General features: G+C 45.2%; 1 protein-coding gene and 1 long non-coding RNA gene across 4 annotated transcripts in view; one reads left to right on the forward strand and one right to left on the reverse strand.

Annotated features, from left to right (window-relative positions):
* LOC149873675 (uncharacterized) overlaps positions 1-20,462 on the forward strand; it is a 132,079-nt gene extending 111,617 nt beyond the window's left edge. Inside the window, exons 3-4 of one of the 3 annotated variants that reach the window (XR_016442613.1) lie at positions 841-951; positions 18,090-20,462. This is a non-coding gene — a long non-coding RNA (uncharacterized LOC149873675). Of the gene's footprint in view, positions 1-840; positions 5,374-18,089 lie in introns of those variants that run through there. The other 2 variants (XR_016442612.1, XR_016442610.1) reach the window with 2 other exon arrangements.
* NENF (neudesin neurotrophic factor) lies at positions 5,516-15,805 on the reverse strand. The gene is made up of 4 exons (XM_090049306.1): positions 15,548-15,805; positions 9,051-9,111; positions 6,266-6,369; positions 5,516-5,955 (listed from the first exon to the last, which is right to left on the reverse strand). The coding sequence occupies exons 1-4, from the start codon at positions 15,788-15,790 to the stop codon at positions 5,779-5,781; spliced, it is 585 nt and encodes a 194-aa protein (XP_089905432.1). The 5' UTR covers positions 15,791-15,805; the 3' UTR covers positions 5,516-5,778.
* Positions 20,463-20,874: the final 412 nt, after the last annotated feature.

The raw sequence follows: 20,874 nt of genomic DNA on the forward strand, positions 1-20,874 counted from the left end.
CAGACGTCCCCAAACACAAGGAAGCCAGCAGCAGATTCAGTGGGGAGGGAGGGGGTGCTGAGGGGCCAGAGGCGCCATTTTTGGTGACTGGGGGGGTGCCTAGCAACTAGACATGAAGCTGGCGGCAGTATGGACTCGCCGTGGCTGCTCCGCCAGGCTCTGTGGGCCCTCCTAAAGTGCAGAGGCTGGGGCAGCTGCCCCGATTCACCCCCACCACCACTAGGGACAGCCCCGCCTGTCACATCTCAGGAGTGAAACAGGCTCCTTGAGACCTGGCTAATAATTCTGTGTTCTGAAGTTTAAAGCATTATTAAAGAATAAAATAGGTTTGTTCTTGTCAGCAATTAATTAAAACCTTCTCAAGTCACACAGAGGCCCATGTTAAATTAACAAAAGGCAGATTACAAGCAGTAGACCAAGAACAATGAGTCATTTTTAGTGTTATCTAGAAGCTGCAAGTGGATTACAAAGAGTTCATCATTCTTTAGGCAGACAAGGTTCTTTGGGTAAATGTGATATCTTTTATTAGACCAACTGAATAGTTGGAAAAAATGTTCTTTGCAAGCTTTTGGGCCAAACACCCTTCTTCAGGCGTAGGGAGTCACTCTTAAGGGAGTTGCTGGATATGTAGGAGGGCTGTAATGGGCCTCTCACAGTTTGCTTGTTTAAGTGCAAAGTTTAGGTTACTGATCTCATTGAAATGATATGATACCCAGGGAAATGTAACCCATTCTGAAGAAAATGGTGGTAACAACTAAGATGTTTTTAGGTAACATAAATTAATTCGATGTGTTTTTAACATTATCTGACACATTTGTCTCCGGGGCTCTTGTCTTACAGCACCATGAAATTCAGCTCCCTATCACCTTCCTTACCACAGCAGCAAAGAATGACTTGACTGTTTTGAAGGGCTACATCCAGAGGTGAATTCATTTGAGTGGGACTTAGGAGGTAAGGGCTCTGTTCCTAGCTCTAAGATAGCCTCTCTGTAACCTGGAGTAGGGCACTTTACCACTCTGTGCTTCAGTTTCTCATTTGAAATAATGGCAAAATAAAAGGGGAATGACATCCACTACAACAGGAAACATGGGGAAAATAATAAAATGTTTCTGAGGCAATCACACACCCTGGTGATACGGAGGGCCTTTTGAGTAGGTAAGCTGAGCTTTCAGTAAAGAAAAAAGTCTTTAAAAAGCACATGGTAAATAAAAATATCTCTGTGGCCTTTCTTTATTAAAAAGGGCAGTGAGTATTAAGTTTCCTAAAGAAATACTGATTCCCTGGTCCTGTTTTCAGCCTAAGTATTGCAATATTGTGCTAGTGCCTAGGAATAGGAATTTGATGAGAAAATGATTAAACAGAAAGTGTGAGTGACCAGTCCAGTGATCCTACAAAGTAGCTGTTACAACCCCATGTGGGGTTATGACCCTTTTGAATGGGATTGTGAGCTGACCAGATGCCAAATTTTGAGCCCAGAGTGAGGCTGCAGCCTAAAATGTTTTGGAATGGTTGGCCAACTTTATTATCAATTTTGCAAATACAAACAGGAAAGGAAATATATTATGAAAACAGTTGCTTTTCTTAAATTCGCTACCTTTGGGGAATATAAAGTGTCATTAACTTTATATAATGTCACAAAACTAAGGGAAGCCTTCTTTTGAAATGGGCTAGAGCAGGGGTTGGCAGTCTACAGCCCACACACCCTTTGGATCTGACCTGCAGATGCGGGGCTTCAGTGGCATTTGTCAAAGATCAAAGTCTTTGATTTCAGATGCCGATGGCAAAAGATCAGATGACAAAAGGTCAGAGGCTAACACAACAAACTCTGTGGTTGTGATTTATCCCTCTGTATTAACGGTGCTGCATATACACACCCCTGTCTGTGTCTCATTTCAAATTACTTGAGTTCTCATACGAGAGAGAAAAACTGACCTTGGCAGCCCAGCACAAAAGATAAAGTACCTATAGTAACAAGATTAGCTGACTTTAGTAAAGTTGTAGAATTAAATATACTATGCGCGCCATCCTGTGACAAAACAGAACCAGTACCACCCAAGTAAAAATAACCCTTTTTTATGAAACCTGAGCAAACAAAGAAAGCACAAGTGCCAAGTCATTAATTATTTATAACTGGCGTATAGTAATTGGTCACCTGTGAAAAGTATAACTTTGAAAGAACTTCCGCCCAAAGCAGAGAACAGAGAACCGTGTATACACTCAAGAAAAACAGATTGTGCACAATGAATGTTCTCTCTTCCGCCTACGGTTTTTGGTTTTTTTTGGCGTACCCCGTCTCGTCTTACTGGTCTGTTTATCTCTTTATCTTTGACGTTATCTTTCTTATCAAGAGCTCTTAGTAATCTGCAGACTGCAACAGCTTATATGAATCGCTCGGAAGCAACTGTCTTACCCACCCTGTAAATGCTGGGTAACATGATATCTGCATGCTGTAACTAAATCAATCAGCTCCTCTCCCTATGCTGCAAGCCATCAGTAGCGTAAGTAAAATAAACTTTTCTATGTAACCATCATGCTGTGTTTAAATCATCCTGACTCCTGCTCACCGTTATCACCCACCTGCCCAGTCATAAATCCTCATAAATCCCCCTCCTCGCACCAAGCCGGTCGTGCCGACCCAGGCTCGCAGGTCAAGGGTGCACTGGCGTTATGGGGCGCGACAGCATTCAGAAGCAGGGAGCATTTTCTGCAGGTGCTCTCCCCGTGCCCCCACAGGGACAAATACTAGCTGTGGGCACTCTTCCCATGCTGCCACAGGGATAAACACTGGCTATGGTACTCTCCTCATCCAGCTGAGAAGACGAGGGGGCAGCAGCAGGGTCTTAGCACCCACCCACCTACCTTTGACTTGGGGTAGGTCATTCTGAGCTGCAGCCAGAAAAAGTTGCCTACCTCTGGGCTAGAGCATCTCACTCCACACACCAGAGTAGAAGACTGCCCTTGCATGCAATATCCCACAAAGGAAATGATGAGACTACTACCTCTAGGCACCACCCTACTCTCTCAGGTAAGCCCTGCTCTGAGAATCCAGGGGCTGGAGCTCTGCAGTGCTGGGGAGAAACAGCTACTTGACAGCACCACTCCACACAGACCTGTGTTCCACATTAAAATCCATCTGAAAGTTAATACAGATTAGAGATGAACTCTGGCTTGCTTCTGAAATTTCTCCCTATACAGCTGCAAGCACACCCAGATAACAGCTTTGCTTCTGCACAGGACACAGCTTGTTTGGAGGTGATAGGCAACAGAGTCACAAAGGAAAGCCATCATGTGGACTGCCTCTGTTTGTAGTGTTAGGCCAACTCTCTGGAAGTCGTATAGAAAGCTAAGGACTTCTGAACAGGCAGGGGGCAACAAGGAGAAAAGAACTTTGTTCAGCCATTGTGAAATTTTCTACATGCAAAGTTTGACATAGTAAAACTAATGATCTAAGATGAAGTCATAGTTAAACAACTGCAAACAGTCATGGAAGCACACACCTGGAAGCAGAGTGCTGTGCTGCAACAAGCTTGGAGAAGAAAGAAATAATGCCTTGTACTTTCATCAGAGAAGCTCCTCCATTACTATTTTTATTATTCTTTTATTCTATCATTTTTTCACCACCTCTTACACTTAGCCACCCATTTCTTTGATGCAATAATTCCTTAAAATGCAGTTCTGTCAGTAAATCTTTCAATGATGATGTGCATTTTGGCACTGAATATTCAACCCGATTATCATACCCACCTGCATCAGACTGTAAACTATATATTTTATATTTATACAGCAACCATCATGCTGATGGAGCTTTCTTCTACAGCCAATTGACAATTTTTTCCATCAATTTCAATTTGTAGAAAATGATTTTTTGTCCATAAAAACATTTAGAAAACTTCAATTTTACTCAAAGTTTTCTGTGTTTCGAGGGAAACCAAAAATAGGGAAGTTTTCAAAATCCAGAATTAACCAAGTAAGTTTCATGCTTTTAAAAAGCAAACAAAAATCCAGGATTTTTTAATCTTAAAAATATTTAATCCAGAAAAAACTGACCGTGGTGACGTTTTTCACCAACTTTATTCAGTCCCTAGCTTTATAAATACTTCATTTACAGCTGCTTACATTTACAAAACACTTTGATGTAATTAAATGTCACAGGTAACCCAAAGTGCAGAGGGGCATATAAGAACTCTGTGGCAAAGTTAGGAATAAAATCCCAGGGTCCTTGGCTTTAATTGCTAAACTTCACTTCTCAGCGGCTATAAAGGAGGCATAGTTTACTGTAAATATGAAAGAAATAAGGGGCAACCAAGGCAGTTTATTCTGTCAACAGATAATTGTTCCCCTCTACCATGAGAAAAATAAGCAATCTAATAATGTACTCTTTGAAAGAAAGCGCCCAGGAGGTTAATGTAATGGAGCACAGTATCTTTGAGAAACTGGAAGCAACTGCTCAGTTTTTCAGCACTGTTTTAACCTGTTACAGCAGCAGGTAAATTTTCATAAATGACAATTCAGATTCTACTTCAGTTAATGGAAGTCAGTGATTATCAGCAATTTGTATAGCCTAAGCTCTTGATGCCTCTGGTTGCAATGTAAATTAAGGGCAGTCTGATAGACTTCCAAAAGAAATCTGACAGAGGGAAGGACTTGTTTTCAGCCAGAAGGATCTGGCGTTGTATATTAGGTTAAACAGAAAGGGAACACATACACCTCAAGGGAATTGCAGTGGTAGTGATGAAGTCAAGAAATGCAGTAATCACAGAGAAAACCTGAGGGGGAATTAAAAATGAGAAAGCGCCAGTAATGGCAAAGAGATTATCTGACAATGCAAAGACACTGGGAATATTCAGGTTATACTGAAATAACCACAATAAACTTGCACTTATCAGTATGTGAATAAAGACTATAGAATAAAAATATATTCTAAATAGTAACTCCCTTGTTTTGCAGGATTAACAAAGTGGAGGTTATGAAGATAATCATCATAACTTAACCTAAAATATGAATATTATTATTAGTTTAAAAAATTCTTAATTATCTTGAAATTGCAATAACAGTCTTAAATATTTCAGTATTCCCTGGGAAAAAATGTAGCCTTTCCTTGCTTTATATCTTTCAGCTTGTGCACAAATACAGCAAATAAAATGTATTTAATAATTATATTTTGGGGAAGTCAGCAGGTTTGTATCCAAAGGTCTTTAAAGTCAACACATTTAACTTTATTAGTGAACTTTAAAAAGGGAATTTATAAAGTTGAAGGGAGAACAGATTTAACTTTATTAGTTAAGGTTACAACCCTAATAAGGAAGGGAAACCTATTTTAAAGAGACAAACATAGAAGTGAAGTGAGAGACTTGGTTAACACAGTAACTTTGTAGCAGAATAAGAAATGGAACTCAGGAATTGACACACCAGTCTTTTGCTTAGCTGTTACATAGCATTTTCTCCACTTTAGGGGATGGGATGTACTTTTAATTATGTTGTTTGTTTATTTATTTTTTAAAGAGAGAAATAAAGACACTGGCAGTGGAATATTTTATTGAAAGAATCCTGTAGTCCACAGGAAATAGTACAACTATGTGCCACTGATATAATTTAATTTGGTTCACTGCTTGGAGGAATTCACTACAGTAGTAAGGCTGTCAACATCCAGAGGACTGCAATTTAAAAAAATGATTAAAAAGATATACATATGCAATTCCTACGAAGTGTTCTTCCTTTTGAGAGAGGCTAGTGTTTTACAGTGACTATCAAGGGCTTTTGGGGATGCTAAATCATATATCAAAACTCATCTTTAATGCTGAAATGTGGTTGATCCTCAGGCCTGAAGTTCAGATTGGGGCTGCCATCCTCATTCAGAATTCTTCGAGCAGTGTAGCCAACAATAGGATACTTGGCTTTGTAAACATTATTGAAGATCTCATCCAGGGACTTTAGCTCCTCTTCTGTGAGTCCTGTCTACATGAAATATGGACAATGACAAAAATGCAAAAATGTACATGCATATTTATGCCGTATTTAAAAAGTAAGTAAAATCAAAGGACTTGATAAGTGACAATGTGGAAATCTGCATAAGAGAAGGGGTCTTGAATAATCTCAGCAGAAAGTAATTAAATATTACACTGTTTCCAAGAAAATAAACATCTGTTTTATGCAAGGCATTAAGTCCAGCATAACTATGGAGCACCAAAATATATTTCAGTGAAATCAAGTAAAAAAAAGAGTGAAACTGCAAAGAAGGAGTAAGACAGACAAGCCTGTTTCTTACTGTGTCATGAGTTAGATCTGCCAGATCAAGTGACATCTTTGCAACTCCTCGTGTTGAGTCCTTTCCAACCAAGGCATTGTATGGGGCACCTTTTCCATAAAACTCTGTTCAAGGAAAAGAAGAAATCTAGTACTGCTCAGACTCTGAATAATGATGACACTGGTCCACATTCTGTGCTGGCTTACAGCAGCATGTCTTTAGCCCATTATACTTCTGCATGAGCCAAAACCAGCAATTCACATCCAGGGCAGATATGGAGGCAGGGTTGCATTCACATGCCCCTTTGACTTTACATGCACAGTGAGTTCTCTGAGTTTACTAGCTAGTTGGCATGGTTTTTTCCAGAGCCACTGCTTTCACATACCTCTGGAGCCCAGCAGGTGAGCGTTACTGCCATTCACCCCACCTTTGCTGCTGTCTGAATTTGGCATGAGGAAGAGGATGCAGGGGACAAATGGAAGTGGTGTTTGCCCCCTGGGCTCCAGAGCCATGTGAAAACAGTGGCTTTAGTAGGAGCCCATGCTGGCCAGCTGGCAAACAGGCACAGGCAATGCTTTCGTAGGTAGGAGCCCATGCTAGGGTGTGGCCACACTAACCCTTATTCCTCTCCTAGATCCACCCGTGCTCATATCTGAGCCTTTTCCTTCCCAAATTTTGTTGAAATCTCCAAACAAACACTTAGGCTGCCCTCTAACTGCACCGTTCTGGACACAGAAATTGCATTGTTAAAACTCTTCATGTGAGCTAGTTCCTACCTAGTATTGTCCTCTGACCATTTAATATTTAGAGCTGTGTTCCATATTCATAAAAAAGAGAGGTTCCATACTCACGAATTTATAATCTAATGTCTTGTGTACATTAGGGTAAATCAGCTTGTATTTGTTAGCTAATGTGTTTAACAAGCCTTGAGTAGACAAGATAGGGTGCCTTTATCACTGGCTGAGTGAAACATTCCTACACAAGGTCTTTACATGGAACTGCGAATACCTTTTAGACTGCAGTCTAGATAAATCCTGAGATGGCATTTCTGTGTCTCCTTTACCGTGCCAGTCTGTGCTGGGTTGAAAATATAGTGCTCCATCTGCACTATCTCCCTCGTCAGAAGCACAGTGCAGAATGGCATGGTAAGTGAGCAGTGCCATCATGCCCAGAGCTTATTTAGGCTAGGGCTCAGTCTAAGGTAAGGAACAAATGGCTGTATGTTTGTGTTCTGGCATAAATGTTCAGGAGGTTTTCATAGTGACCTTAATAAATGTGTTAATTACCTCAAGTTAACCAGCAAATCCACTAACTAGGTAAAGAAAACATAACACAGACACAATCTAAATGGGCTTTATCTTAATTCCAAAGAAGGTGTGTCTTTTACCCAGTGTAACTAATGCATGTTAACTATCTCCTGAAAAACCCTAGATTAGATCAGAGGTTTCCAACCCCCAGGCTGTAGTGGGTTGGCTGCTGGACCAAAAGTCCAGAAGTGACCGGCATACTCAGGGTTACCATAAGTCCAGGTTTTCCCGGACGTCTCCTCTTTTTTTGGCCCCTGTGCTGCATTCAGGCGGGTTTTTAAAATAAGAGCAAATGTCCAGGTTTTCTGCTCTCCCAGGCTGACTGCCTGGGGGGTGGCAGCAGTGGGCAATGTAATTGGCTGTTGGGGGTCATGTACTCTCTGTGCGGGCTCTGGCAAGCTCCCAGGTAAGAGACAGAGAGTGCGTGTGTGTGAGCCTGCATGCGCACAATGCGGGAGCTGCTTGGGCAGCAGGGCTGGGAGGGTGGGGGTGTGTGGGTTGGGAGTGAGGGGTACCAGTAGGGCTGATGGGGCAGAGGCTGCAGGTCCAGAGTGTGGGACACTGGCAGGGCTGGAGGGCAGGGGCTGTGGGTAGGGTGAGAGGGGCACCACCAGGGCTGGGAGGGAGGCAGAGAGCTGCAGATCAGGAGTGAGGGGCACGGCGGACACAATGGGTGACACTGGGTTGGGTATGCAGTGCACTGGCAGTGCCAGAGGCCTGAAGGTTGGGAGTGAGGGGCACCAGCAGGGCTGGGTAGGGCAGGTGACTGCAGGGAGTGAGGCGGGGGAACAGGGTGCTGCTGTTTGGGAATGAGGGGCACTGGCAGGGCTGGGGTCAGAGGGTCTATAGTGAGGAGCAGCAGCAGGGGTGGGGGGTGGCTTGTCAGTAAGGGGCAACAGAATCGGCAGGGGCAGGGCACCAGCATGTCACTGCCCACCCCCACCATCATATTCCCACCCCCTAGAGTCTACGTTCACTAATTCAGACAGACTTAATGTACACTATAATCTTTTCTCCACTAGGATTGAAATTCAGCCTAGCTAGGATGTAGGATAACATCAGGTTCCAAAGTGACTGCTGAGACATAAAAAAAGCCTCAAGAAAAAGTGAACTTTATAAATGAGAAGGAAACAGTTTGGGCTGTAAATCAAAGTTCATTGAAGCAAGAGGTAGTTCTTCCATTGACTTCAGCAGACTGTGGACTGAGCTCAGAAAGTAGGTATGGGGGGGGGGGTGACTTCACTCTGTCAGTACCCAAGCTAGTTAAAGTTAACTTGGGTGTGTCTGCATGTGCTGCCACTAGACAGCTGACTGCAGCTTACACATGGCCTCAGTGTGGGAAGGTGTTGGAGAAGGAATGAGGAAGAAAACAGGCATGGTGTTTGTACTTAAACCGAATTTGAATTTCTCTAATAGTCTGCCACATTTAAGAACAATGACAGGATGACTGAGGAGAAGAAAAGGTGGGGAAGAAACCCTAAGGAGAAATCAACTCTCACCTTTTGCAGAACTAACGTCAAAAACCACTCCTTTCACTGCCATGTAAATAGGCTGACCCTCCTGGAAAGAAACAGAGGCCAGTATAAGCTCTAGAGGTTATTACGTGGAGAAAAAAGCACATATTAAGATGGAGCAGAATACTCAGGAGAGAACAAATTCCTCACTCTGTATTCTGTATCCACTTTAGTCATGACCACTGTGCACTAAATTCACATCCAGGGGTTTTTGGTCAGCCTAAAAATCTATTACATACTTGGTAGGGGGGCAGGGGGAAGGCAAAGAAAAAGATTTCTCCTTTGACAGTGAGAAGCTGGCATTTATACAATATGGCATTATGAAGGATGTCAGCTGCCATCCAGTCGTGCATCCCTATGTCAGCTACTGGCATTGTACAGTAGAGCAAAGAGAGATTTCTGGACCATAAAGGGGTGGGGGAAGGAGGGGGAGGGAATGCCATAAAGCTGTAAGTCATAAAAATTTAATGCACTCAAAAATATAACCAGCACTCATTATCTGATGTTTATATGAATAATCTCATCGTTAGTATCAAGAGATTGGCTCTAATAGTATTATTAATGCTGCTGTTGTACACAGAGAGACTGTATCCTCCCTGTTCCCATTCTGAAGCTTGTTTTCACTATTTGAATACTAGTCAACAGATGTCTGTTGAAGGCACGTATATATTTATGCTCTGTAGAGCTCTCTCTTGCTTCCACAGGCGATAACTTGAAATTCCAGGATTAAATGCCAGTATTTGAAATCATCCATGACAAACTTTTAAACACTTAATCTCAGGAAATGATAGTTCCAGGTTTCTTTCTTTGACTGCCACTTACCCGGGAATCTAAGGGTCATACAAAACACTTCCCTTTTCTGGAACCAGGTCATCATCCTTGTTGTGTTCCAAGATCATTAAGTAATGTATTCTGTTCTTAGATGAAAGTGACTGATTGTTGCCTGAGAAGCAAGGGTGTAGGGCATTCTGCTTGGACCAGTAAATGGCAGATAAAGCAAACGCACACACACAAATCTGATTTGCTTTACTTAGGAAACAATTGCTTCCATTGTGTGCTTTCCTCAAAGAGATTTTCTCTGTCAATAAGATGCTGGTTGGTGTCTTCTTGACTTCTGGAGAAAGTCCTGAGGAGGTCAGCCAGCAAGCTGCTCAGAGAAGACATCCATATACATTACCAAAGGATTTTATCATTCTGAATTTAAGATAGCTGACATTTCTTTACTAGCTAAAAAAGCTAAAAAGCTAGAAAGCTAAAAAACTCTGAAACTGCAATGTTTGTGTCATTGTTGTGATCCTGTCAACACCACCTACATATCTGATTAACCCCCAACACATGTGCCAGAGCATGGCATGTGAAGCCATTTTGCTTGGCACACCACAACTAACCCAGGCTCTGGGCAGCTGGTGCTGGCCACAGAGCCCAGGCTACTTACAGCAAACAGCTGTACCAGGCTCTGGCACCAGCTCCATGATGGCAGCTGTGTTAGAAATGCACAGCTTGCATCTTGCACCTGATAAGAAAGAAATACTGCCCAAGGCTCCTTTCTCCCCCGGTCCCGCCTTAGCCTTTCTCATGCTGATTACAGAAGCTGGAATTCAATTGACTGGCCTTGGGATATGAGCTTTTGGTGAACTGTTGTAGTTTCTGGGCATGCTTAATGAACTGTTGCATATTCATCTCTCCGCCCCGCATACTTAAGTAGCTAATTATACTATACATGCGATGTATGTAATGATGTAACTACATGTATGCTTGTATGAAACGGAAGTAGCTGTAAGAGTTCTGGTGTCTGCACACGTGCTCAGGAGAGAGAAGATAAATTCCGCTTGCAAACACAATTAGTTTGTCAGAAGCTGATTTGGGCATCAATGCCCCACTCTGGCCTTGTTTGCAAACAAATACATCCTTTTGTACCGGCTGATGACTGTGTCTGTGATCTTTGCAGGCCTCCAGAGAAACGAACTTTTGTGCAACAGCTGGATGCACGCCTTTGGACACACAGAGGGGAATGGGCCTGGGGCAGCACAACCCTGGCCCCTCCTCCACAGCCCACCCTGAGGAACATGTGCACCCACTGCCAGCAACAAGCTGGGCCAGGGCTCCACAGACCTCAGTGCAATGGTTTCACCACCTGCTGTGAGCAGCCTGGGCTCTGTGGCAGGCAGCAGCTGCCCAGAACCAAAGCCAGTTGTGTCAAGCAGCTGGGAGGCTACAATCCGCTGCACCGAGGTCTGTGGAGCCTCCACTCAGGGCCCTGGACCCTGGTACAGGTATCTGCAGCTTGCCCACCACCAAGTGCAAGTAGCCCACATTGTAGTTGCTACCGGCTGCACGTACACCTCAGGGTGCATGCCAGGGAAGAGGCTGGGGCAGCATGGATCAAGCCCATCGCAGCTCCCCCACCCATGTTGAGGCATAGGTCAAGGTTGGGGTGTTTTTTGTGTTTCCAGCCAAAAACATTGCCAGCCCCTGGAATAGAACACGAACAGAAGATTGTTTGGGGTACAGTACATTTAGTCTGAAATCAGTAGGCCTAAGTGTCCTGCCTTCTAGGCCAGTATCAGAATAAGATACTTCATTTAATCTCAACAGCTTTCAAAACTGCAGAACTCATCGTGAGCAAATAACTTTGTAAATGGGAGGAATTTTTGTTGAGGTTTATCTCACTAGAGACTGCAGCAGTTTGGAAAGGTAAACAGGTAGCCATGATGCTGAGAAATGTGGAGGCATTCGAGGCGAGATGTGAAGGAGAAAATATGAGAGGCTTTGTATTTCTGTATCTTGCATGATTTGATACTTCTGCTTCACAACATTCTACAGACATCTAAAAAATGAGAAACTGTCTGTAAATGCTTGTAAGGAAGATCATCTCTGGTGTCTGTTCTATTTTTGTCCGAAAGGAAACAGGAAGAATATCCCATTCTGTTGCTGTACCGGTTGCTGTGGGGGAGGAGGAAGCTCTCTCATACTGGAGACACTGGGGTCACTGTCTGATGATTCTAGTAGTTATCTTGATCATCCCAGAAGAAGCTATCACTGCTGCAAAGACAATTAAGATCTCTTGTCTCTGAAATACCTGAGAGAGTAATGGTCTTGTTTTATTTGCACACTATGATTTGGGAAGGAACTTCTATTGTTACGTGTGCCAAGGTGAGGAAAGGACTGTTGAGCTCTTCCTGCATTAATCAAAAGTCCCAACTCTTTGACCGTTTTATGACCTATCTATCAAGGATTTTTCAACATTTACATATTTAATGGCCATGGATAAGGAAAAATTAGAGTAGGAAAACAAGAACAGTGAAACCTGTATTCTCTTCCAAATTTTGCTGCTAGTTTACTGTTTGGCCTTCAGGAAGTTATTTTTATTTAGTTCCCTGAAACACTTGGATAAAGATGCTAGATACATACAATTATTAGTTTTAGGCAACATACTTCCCTTAAGAAGGGTAATATGCTTACCTTCCTTTCTTTACAATACTGTAAATGGTGCTAGGAAGAATTTATAAAAGTACTTCAGAAATGTCAGTATTTTTTATACAAGAGAAAATTCACAACCATACAGAGTTATTACTTTGCAGACAAGTCATGCTTGGAACTATTTGGTTAAGATTTCAACACGAACATCAACTATACTTCTTAGCCTCAGTATCATCCCCACTCTAAGCTTAAATTACAAGTCACAGATGCCAATACATCAGGAAAGAATTCTGGCCTGCAAAATGTGATTTTACCACTGCACCAAATGAGGCCCTTCTTTTCAAAGTGCCCACCTGCAGCAAGCAGATCTCATTGATATCAACAGGAACTTGTAGGAGCTGAGCTGTTTGGAAATGGAAAATCTAACCAACAGATACCAAACAGCCCCCTGCCTTCACAATACAAAAAGAGTCCTCATTTCCAATGCATCCAATCATTTGTGAATTGTCACCATCAGTTGGTATACTGTTTGTTGATTCCTTCAGCTGATCACTACCAACCATTCGTTCTTGGCTGCTTGTTTACTGACCAGCAGGGGGGTGGGGTTGGTGGTATTATTTACTTGACTAACTGCATAGTTGGGAAGAGAAGTTAAAGCTGTAATTCTCTGTGTCCCCCCCCCCCCCCGTACCTTTAAGGGTGCTGTGGGGTGCCATGCAATGTTAGCACTGTTGGGTGTGGAAACACGATTCACATAACAAAGCCAGGGATTGACAGTGTTAAAACCAGTCAGACCTGTTGTGCACTTTCTGAGTTCTTTACAACAGAAGAATTGCTCTAGTGTTTTTCTGTAGTCAAAACAGAAGTGAAAACTAAGAGCTGGCATTTTCTGAGGGGTGTCTTAAGTCCAACAAGGGATGCCTTGAATCTAACAAGGATGAGGACCACCGTGTTACACAATCCTCCCCCTATCCTGCTTACTGACCGTATTAACTGACCACACCGACTCTTTGCCCATGTTGTCTTTCATACTCTCCCTTAACTGTCTGCCTCCTCACTATACCCCAACCCCCTTTACATTTCTCATCAAATAACCTAGTTTTCCCCCTCACTTTCCCCTCTACTCACTATTAGCCTCCTTTCCCACTCTCTTCATTACAAGGAGAACTTTAATTTAGCAAACGATTTGCACTATTAGACTGTGCATAGAAGACCAATATCATTTTTATTGTCTTTTTGTAGTCCTGGCTCTCACTCCCCCCAACCTGCTCTAGCATCATTGTTTCTGCCATTTCTAAATCTGAATTGTAAACTACTTGGCCTGTAATTCTACATGCGTGCATACAGATAACTGCTTACCTGAGGCGCTGTATTAATCTAGCTAAAATTCTTACAACACGACAAACCTAGAATCAGGCAGAATTTGTATAAATGTCATGGGGACCTCCCACTTCATAATTATTTGCCATTATTGTTAGGGTAAAGGAAGATCTCTGTTAGTTGCTAGCTGCATAGGCCTGGCAACACATAGCCGTCCTGTTTGTACGTAGAGGAGGGGTGGTGTGCAATACGTGAGCCTGCTCAGACATCATGCATCCCCCACAAGAGAGCAGGTTCGCTTGTGGGCCAGGTGAGTCACCCCAGAGCAGTCCCATTTCTTAACACAAAGATAACTCCTCACTTACAGCCTGTCCTGCTCTCCTTCCCCTGCCTGTCATAGAGAAGTTGGCCTCGAAGAGACCTTTAGAGGTCATTTAGTCCAGTGGTTCTCAACCTTTTTTGTACCGGGACCCATTTGTAAACATTGATAGCCAGTACAGACCCAGTGCCCCTCACTCCTCACCTGCTGCCCCCGCCCCTGGGCCCCAGCCCCCACAGAGTGTGTAGGGGCAGGGGAAGCCCTAAGCAGCCCCTCATAGGCTGGACCTCTACCATCCTGCAAGGGAAGATGCAGTGGTTTCCCACATTTTTCTCCTCTAAAGGAGAATCTATTTTTAAAGTGTGTTGATCCATTTTTAAAGGTTGTTCGCCACGCTTTCATATATTCTTGCACCCCCCTTTTGGGTCATGACCCATGGGTTGTGAAAAGTCCAAACCCCTGCCTGAGGTAGGACCATCCCTATGCAAACCACCCCATGCAAACCAGAACATAAATGCTGCATAGGGCTGCAGTCAGTCCTGGCACAGCATGGACCTAGTATCCTAACCTACCTGGCTGAAGCAGGGGAAGCATGGCAGCTGACTTCCTGCTTCTATTTGAGTTGGCCTAATACAAGATACGGGATTTACCCAAAGCCACTTTACGAAAGGTGTCAGCGATGCCAGGTAAAGACGCAGGCACAGAGGAAAGCAAACCCCTGCCCCAGTCCGTACGCCTGTCCTGTACCACAAACCTGCGGCTACAGTGGGCCCCCTGCATCCAGTTGCTCACCACCACCCCTGCTGCTGACATTGCTCCCACTGGCTTCTTCGGCCGCTCGCCACCACCCCAACTGCTGCCGGCTTCTTCGGGGCAGGGGGCCCCCAAAAATTGTGGGCCTGCCTTGGTCTGGGGTAATATCTAGCACCGTACCTAGACTCCTGGGTGTACTTTTAGTTTCAGGCCTCCCTTCGCCAGAGAGAATGATAAACATAATCAAAGCATTACTGTATTGCCAACTCTCATGTTTTTTGGCCTTGTTCTTAAAGTCTGTGCTTTGGGAATGTAAAAAGCGTAGCTCTTTCTTTTATATAATATATATATATATAGTAAATACATATTTGGGGCTGGACTCGACGATCTTCCGAGGCCCCTTCTAGCCTTACAGCTGATGGATCTATGAAAGAAAGAGCTACGTTTTCCACCTTCCCGAAGTGCAGACTTTAAGAACAACGCCGTGAGCGCCGCGTGCCCCGGAGGCGAGGCGGGGGGCGAGCGCCCGCAGACGCCGCTGGGGGAGTGGGCGGGGAGCAGGGGTGGCGAGCGGTGCCCCCGTCTCCTCACTGCCCCAAGCCCGCGCTAGTCCCGGCCGCCTCCCCCACAGTGGGGGGCGCCGCGCGTGTCCGGCCGGGCCGGGCCGTACCTGCTGCCCGCTGTACCGGGCCAGCTCGGGCTCGGTGAAGAGCCGCACAGGCGCCTCCGCAGGGGCCGCCTTGAAGCGCAGGTCCCACTCGGCCGCTGCCAGGGCCCGCAGCACCAGCAGGAGCAGCAGCAGAGGGCCGGGCGAGCCCGCCATGGCGCTGCGGGGCGGGGCGCGGGGTCCGGGGCCTCCCCTAGCCTTGCCTCGGCCCCCGGCCTGGGTGGGCATCGCCTCCTCTCCCCACATCGGCAGGAGGACGCCGAAGGAGCGCCCTGGGCCCCTTCCCTCGGCCGCCCAGCACAGGGTTGCGCGGAGCAGCCCTGGCAGGGCTGGAGGGTGCCCCGCGCAGCCCCCGGTGCAAGTCAGCCTGGCCAGGTCTTTAGTGTGAAGTGATCCTTTTGGAAGCACAAACGTATCATAATCGCTGGAAAACTATCGTGTGCCGAAAAAAAAGATGCGAATAAGTCTTCTTCTTGACGTTGTAGGGCTCCTCAGAGCTCGCCTGTGTGTGTGAGTGAGAACTAGATGCTCAAAGGCGATACACTTCTGTATTTTGAGGCAGGGGGTCATAAAAAAAATACTGGCAGCAGGTGCACCCCCTGCAAAAAGGTCAGCGGCACCTGTGGGCAGTCACTGCTCAGTGCACCTGATCCCTGATCAGCCCTGGCCAATGCTGCCCGCGGCACCTGCAAGTGGCCACCAACCCATGGTCGGCGCTCACCCGCCCTCCCCCCAAACAGTGCCAGCAACATCTGTGGGAGCTCCCGGCTCACTGCCACCGTGCTCCCACCACCGCCAGCACTGCTGTGCCCCCCAGCTGCCAGGGGCATGCATGCATGGCTGGCAGCCAACCCCAAATTTCTTCTTGGCCTCTTGAAGGCTCAGATCAAATGTAGGCTGTGCTTACCTGGCAAGGGAAGCACCATGACCATGGAGACAGTCTTCCTAGTTGCACTCAGGGAAGACTGCTCTCCTGGCACAGGGATAGTACCTACCAAAGTAACATATAGTAACCCTCCCACTTAGCTGCTGGAGTGGGAAGGTCTTGGCTTTCTGCCCACTTTATGGAAAGGGGAGACTCCTCCCTAGCTTGCTCCTGGGGCCTTATGGCTGAGGGCAAACAAAACCCAGGGGCATCTGAACCCCAAGCCTACAGGCTTGGGCCTGCAAGTAGGATACCCACCAAAGGTTTTGATAACATCTGAAATCCCAGATGGGGTGGAGGATGTTTGCCAGAAGTAGGACCACTTATGGTTCTGGATTGACTCACGGATTTGGAATCTGTTTTGGCTGATTTGGCTTGGAACACAACAAAATGTCCTTAAAAAAGAATAACAGCAAAAAAACCCAACCCCCCCAACTTGGTTAAGACTCCCTGAACATGGCTTGGGTTTTACATCTGCTATATCAATTAGCTGTCTTAAAAATGACTGTACATTCTGAATGTGTTTATTGTTACTGAGGGTACATTGTAAAAGGTTGAAGTTATTGTACAAATACAATAATCATTGTACACCAGGCAACACTAGTGGAAAGTGGGGCCTGAGTTCCACCAGGCCAAACAGGAAACAGACCCCTGGGTTCCCAGTCCTTGTGCCAGCACTGGAGCCTTCAGGTGTCCATTAGTGCTTTAAAAACAAGTGTAACCCCCCCCCCCCCGACCTCCTCCTGAACCACATTTGTTGAGAAGCCTGATCATGTCAGGTGGTCTCAGAGTCTCCCCTCGGGTTGCCAACTCTGTCTGAATCTATTCTGAGAGGTTTCTGGAGTGCCAACAAGCCCGCAAAACACAATGCCAACGTGCTCGCACATTTGTGTACATCAGTTACGGATTATGGTGCATAGACTTTACGTCAGGAAGGCAAATGCATGTTACTATTAGTTTGTAAGAACCCACTGGACTACTGTATAACTTGTATTCAACATTTAATATTCATTTTAATGACTGCCCTACAGTTTATCTCCCGGGTGATTCAGCAGTCTCCTGCAGATTCATATCAAATTCCTGGAGACTCTAGGGCAATCCTGGAGGGTTGGCAACCCTAGCCTCCCCACCTGATCAGGTCCCTCAGAGAGCTGAGGTGAAGAAATGTTTCGTTTCTGGATGCCGACTGAATTGAGGCAGGAGACAAGTGCTAAACGGCTCAGATCGGGGCAGTCCAGGGTATGCACAGAAGAAGAAATCAAGCTCAAACCAGAAGTGCCAGTAGGTAGGAGCATCTGAGCAGATGTTTTGAATCTAAGCTTTTTTCCCCATCTAAGCATTTGTTTTAAGGGGCCAAGTCCCTCACTGAATTAATCTCTGAATGCCTTCCTCTGGGATCAATGCAATCAATTCTAGTCACATATGGCCTGGCTTTATATCAAAAAGTATTTGTATATTGACTGACCTTACTACAGCAATAGAGCAAAATGTTGGATTTTTTAAAGAAAATACATGTGAAAACTAAGAAGTATTTTCCATACAATTTCATTCATGTTTGAAACTCATTTTGATAGGATCTAAACCTTGCTAAAGTGAAGTGTGTTTCTCATTTGATTTTAGAGGTAATTACCTTGCTCTGTGAACTGAAACACTGTTCATTGATAAAAAGATATTGAATCGTGGGGAGCCAAGAATTCATCCCCCACAGTAATCTTCTGACCTACCCAACACAATCAACTAAAGCATGTCCAGCTTTGCATGCTCTGCACTTCTGCTCTAGCTGCTGTCCAGGCCTAGATCCAGTTCAGCATGATGACCTGAGATCTGGACTTGATAGCCCATGAGACTCCTTTCCAATCCTGCATTCATTCGTACCTGTTGCAGTTATTGTCGCTGCAAAAGTAACACCAGTTCTGCAGCTGGTGGGCTGGTGGCTCTCAGAAGGCAGCAGTGGATATTGGTGATAATATCATGCAGACTGCCTGGTGACATGACAGACTTTGGATGCTTGATACAAGCTGTAAAAGCTTCGGATTCCCCCTGAGTGGCAGCTCAGGAGCAGGGGCACAAGTAGAGAGTGATGGGACTGCACCATCAGGCAGATTTAAAAGTACAGACTGTCAAAAAGTCTGAGGCTAAATTGATTCAAACTTCCCAGCATAGGCGACTGGTAGAGGGTGCACAGGGGAGCACGTGTCCCCCCCAGTGACCGACACTGATGCTGTCAGTAGGGCTGGTGCCCCCCCAACAGGGCTGCTGCCATTGGTGGTTTCTGCAGGTGCCCCCCAGATTTAGGAGGCACCAGTCACTCATGCTTCCCTGGTTAGTCTAAGCTGCATAGATTGAACTGACAAGCAAGCGAACACACGTTCACTTTTGATTCTGGAAATGCAGCCTCTTGTGACCTAGGCCAGAAGCCAGGGGGATCATGCCTCCCTGCTTGGCTGGAGCAGAAAGCTTGGGCCAAGGGTAGCCCACCCACCCTGCAAGAGGGGGTTTGTTGGGGAGGTGCAAAACATCCTGAGATGAGAGTTAACTTGAATCTGGAGGGCATCTGGGACAGAAGTTCAATAAACTGATTTAACGTAAATCAGTTAAGTCTGATACTATATTCTTCATCCAGTTTATCTTAAACAGGTTTCAGCTATTTAGAAAGTGGTTTATGTGCACTGAACTTCTGTTGTGTTACAGATTTGAACTGGTTTCCAATCACTTATATCGGTTTATGTGTAATTTCTGTCCCTTGGGGTGACCAGCTGTGGCTTCAGGTTTTCTTTGTGGAACTAAATGAGGAGTTAGCTCAACCATCTATCTAGCACCAGGGCACGCAGATGAAGGTGTCCATACCAACACGGATATGGGTTGCTACTGGAACCTGTGTCCCAGACACAGACTGGCAGTTTGGTGTTTGGCAAACTGACTACTGATGCTGTGGTGCTGGATATGTGGTTAATTCATATGTGATAAAGATTGCAAATGTCCCCAAAACAATGGCTGGCTATGAGAAAATGGGGATCTTGATCTACATTAGGATCACCAGTGATGCACATGTGCTCAGTGTGTCTCCCCACAATGTACAGACCATCAGAAAGGCTGCTTCTCAATCAATATGCAATGGTTTTGCACACCATACCTGGAGGTTCATGAACACCAAGTTGGGATGCACTATCCAGACTGCACTGCTGTGAAACATGCAAACAACTCCTTGATTAGTTAGCTGTTCTCTGTAACTATCTTATAGTTTTTAGCAAAGACTTTATATTATTTTCTCTTTTTTTGTGTGTGTCTAACTGCCGCGCGGCACTCTCACATTTATGTAACCTTGAAGTGGACTGTTAATCAAAATGAACGCTTTGTACTTCTCTCCACTGGCATTAAGCTACACATGCGCATTCTGTAAATTTCATTTCTTATCTAAAAGTGTCATTTCTGCAGAAATGAAACTTATGTAGAAAATCTGCCTAGCAATAATTATGTAAAAGAAAATTATCCTATCTGTATACTATAGTTAGTGTCATAGAGGCAGTCCAACAAACATTTATAAAAGAGGCAAAAAAGCAGGAAGCAGCAGAGACGACAACTGGAAAACTCTGTGGGCCTGATCACCCCGCAGACCGGTTCTCAGCCTCCCCGCCTGGGCGTATCCCAGCGAAGATAAAGGCCTCAGAAATCCGACCACTGACAACTATTCACTGTGTTACAGTATTGCTTTGTGTTTCCCAATTATGAGCTGTTGACCAGTTCTGGGACTTAAGGAGCCGGCAGCTGCTGGCTCTGGGACCCCGTGAACCAACAGACCCCTGTAGTATCCAGCATACTGTAACTGAAGAAACATCGGGGACTCCGCTTCTCGACTGCCTCTCATCGTAGCTTAGACAGCATACCTACGCTCGCTATACTTGTATTTACTGCAACTTCGTTCCAACCGGCCTCCCCTCTTACTTGTAAGAGGGTGAGGCCAGGTGAGTGAATAAATCTTTTTATTTTACTCTATATCTGCTCCGTAATAACTTTTATAACTAACATTCCATCTCAATGAGCCGTTGACCAGTTCTGGGACTTAAGGAGTCGGCAGCCGCACCTAGCTTTGGACCAGCTCCACTGCTGGAACGCAAGGGCTGGCTCTGGAACCTCGTGAACCAACGGACACCCGATAGATTAAGAGACACTAACTACTTACTCTAAGTCGTCTACTTGTGCCAACTCGGCGAACCTCGAGGGCGGCTAAGAGCTACCTCAATCCCGCCCCACAAGCCGCGCGCTCGCACAACTCCGCAAAGCCCGCAGCTCCCCTAAGCGGTGCCGGAGCCGCTAGCCCGGCATTTCGCCACATTCTCCTTCACATTACAGATCCAGCTTTTATTCTGAGTAATTTTTTAAATAGTGCTCACCTACTGGGGGAGTG

This window comes from Crocodylus siamensis, chromosome 1, assembly GCF_052110815.1.
Source record: "Crocodylus siamensis isolate JL-2025a chromosome 1, ASM5211081v1, whole genome shotgun sequence".
In the NCBI taxonomy this organism is placed as follows: Eukaryota; Metazoa; Chordata; order Crocodylia; family Crocodylidae; genus Crocodylus; species Crocodylus siamensis.

Excerpts from the sequence above, each read along its gene's own strand:
- NENF (XM_090049306.1), bottom strand. The coding sequence starts at position 15,790 with ATGTGGGGAGAGGAGGCGATGCCCACCCAGGCCGGGGGCCGAGGCAAG. Across the intron at positions 9,112-15,547 it reads CCCGGTACAGCGGGCAGCAG|GAGGGTCAGCCTATTTACAT; the intron begins GTACGGCCCGGC and ends GTTTCTTTCCAG. Across the intron at positions 5,956-6,265 it reads CAGATCTAACTCATGACACA|ACAGGACTCACAGAAGAGGA; the intron begins GTAAGAAACAGG and ends TATTTCATGTAG.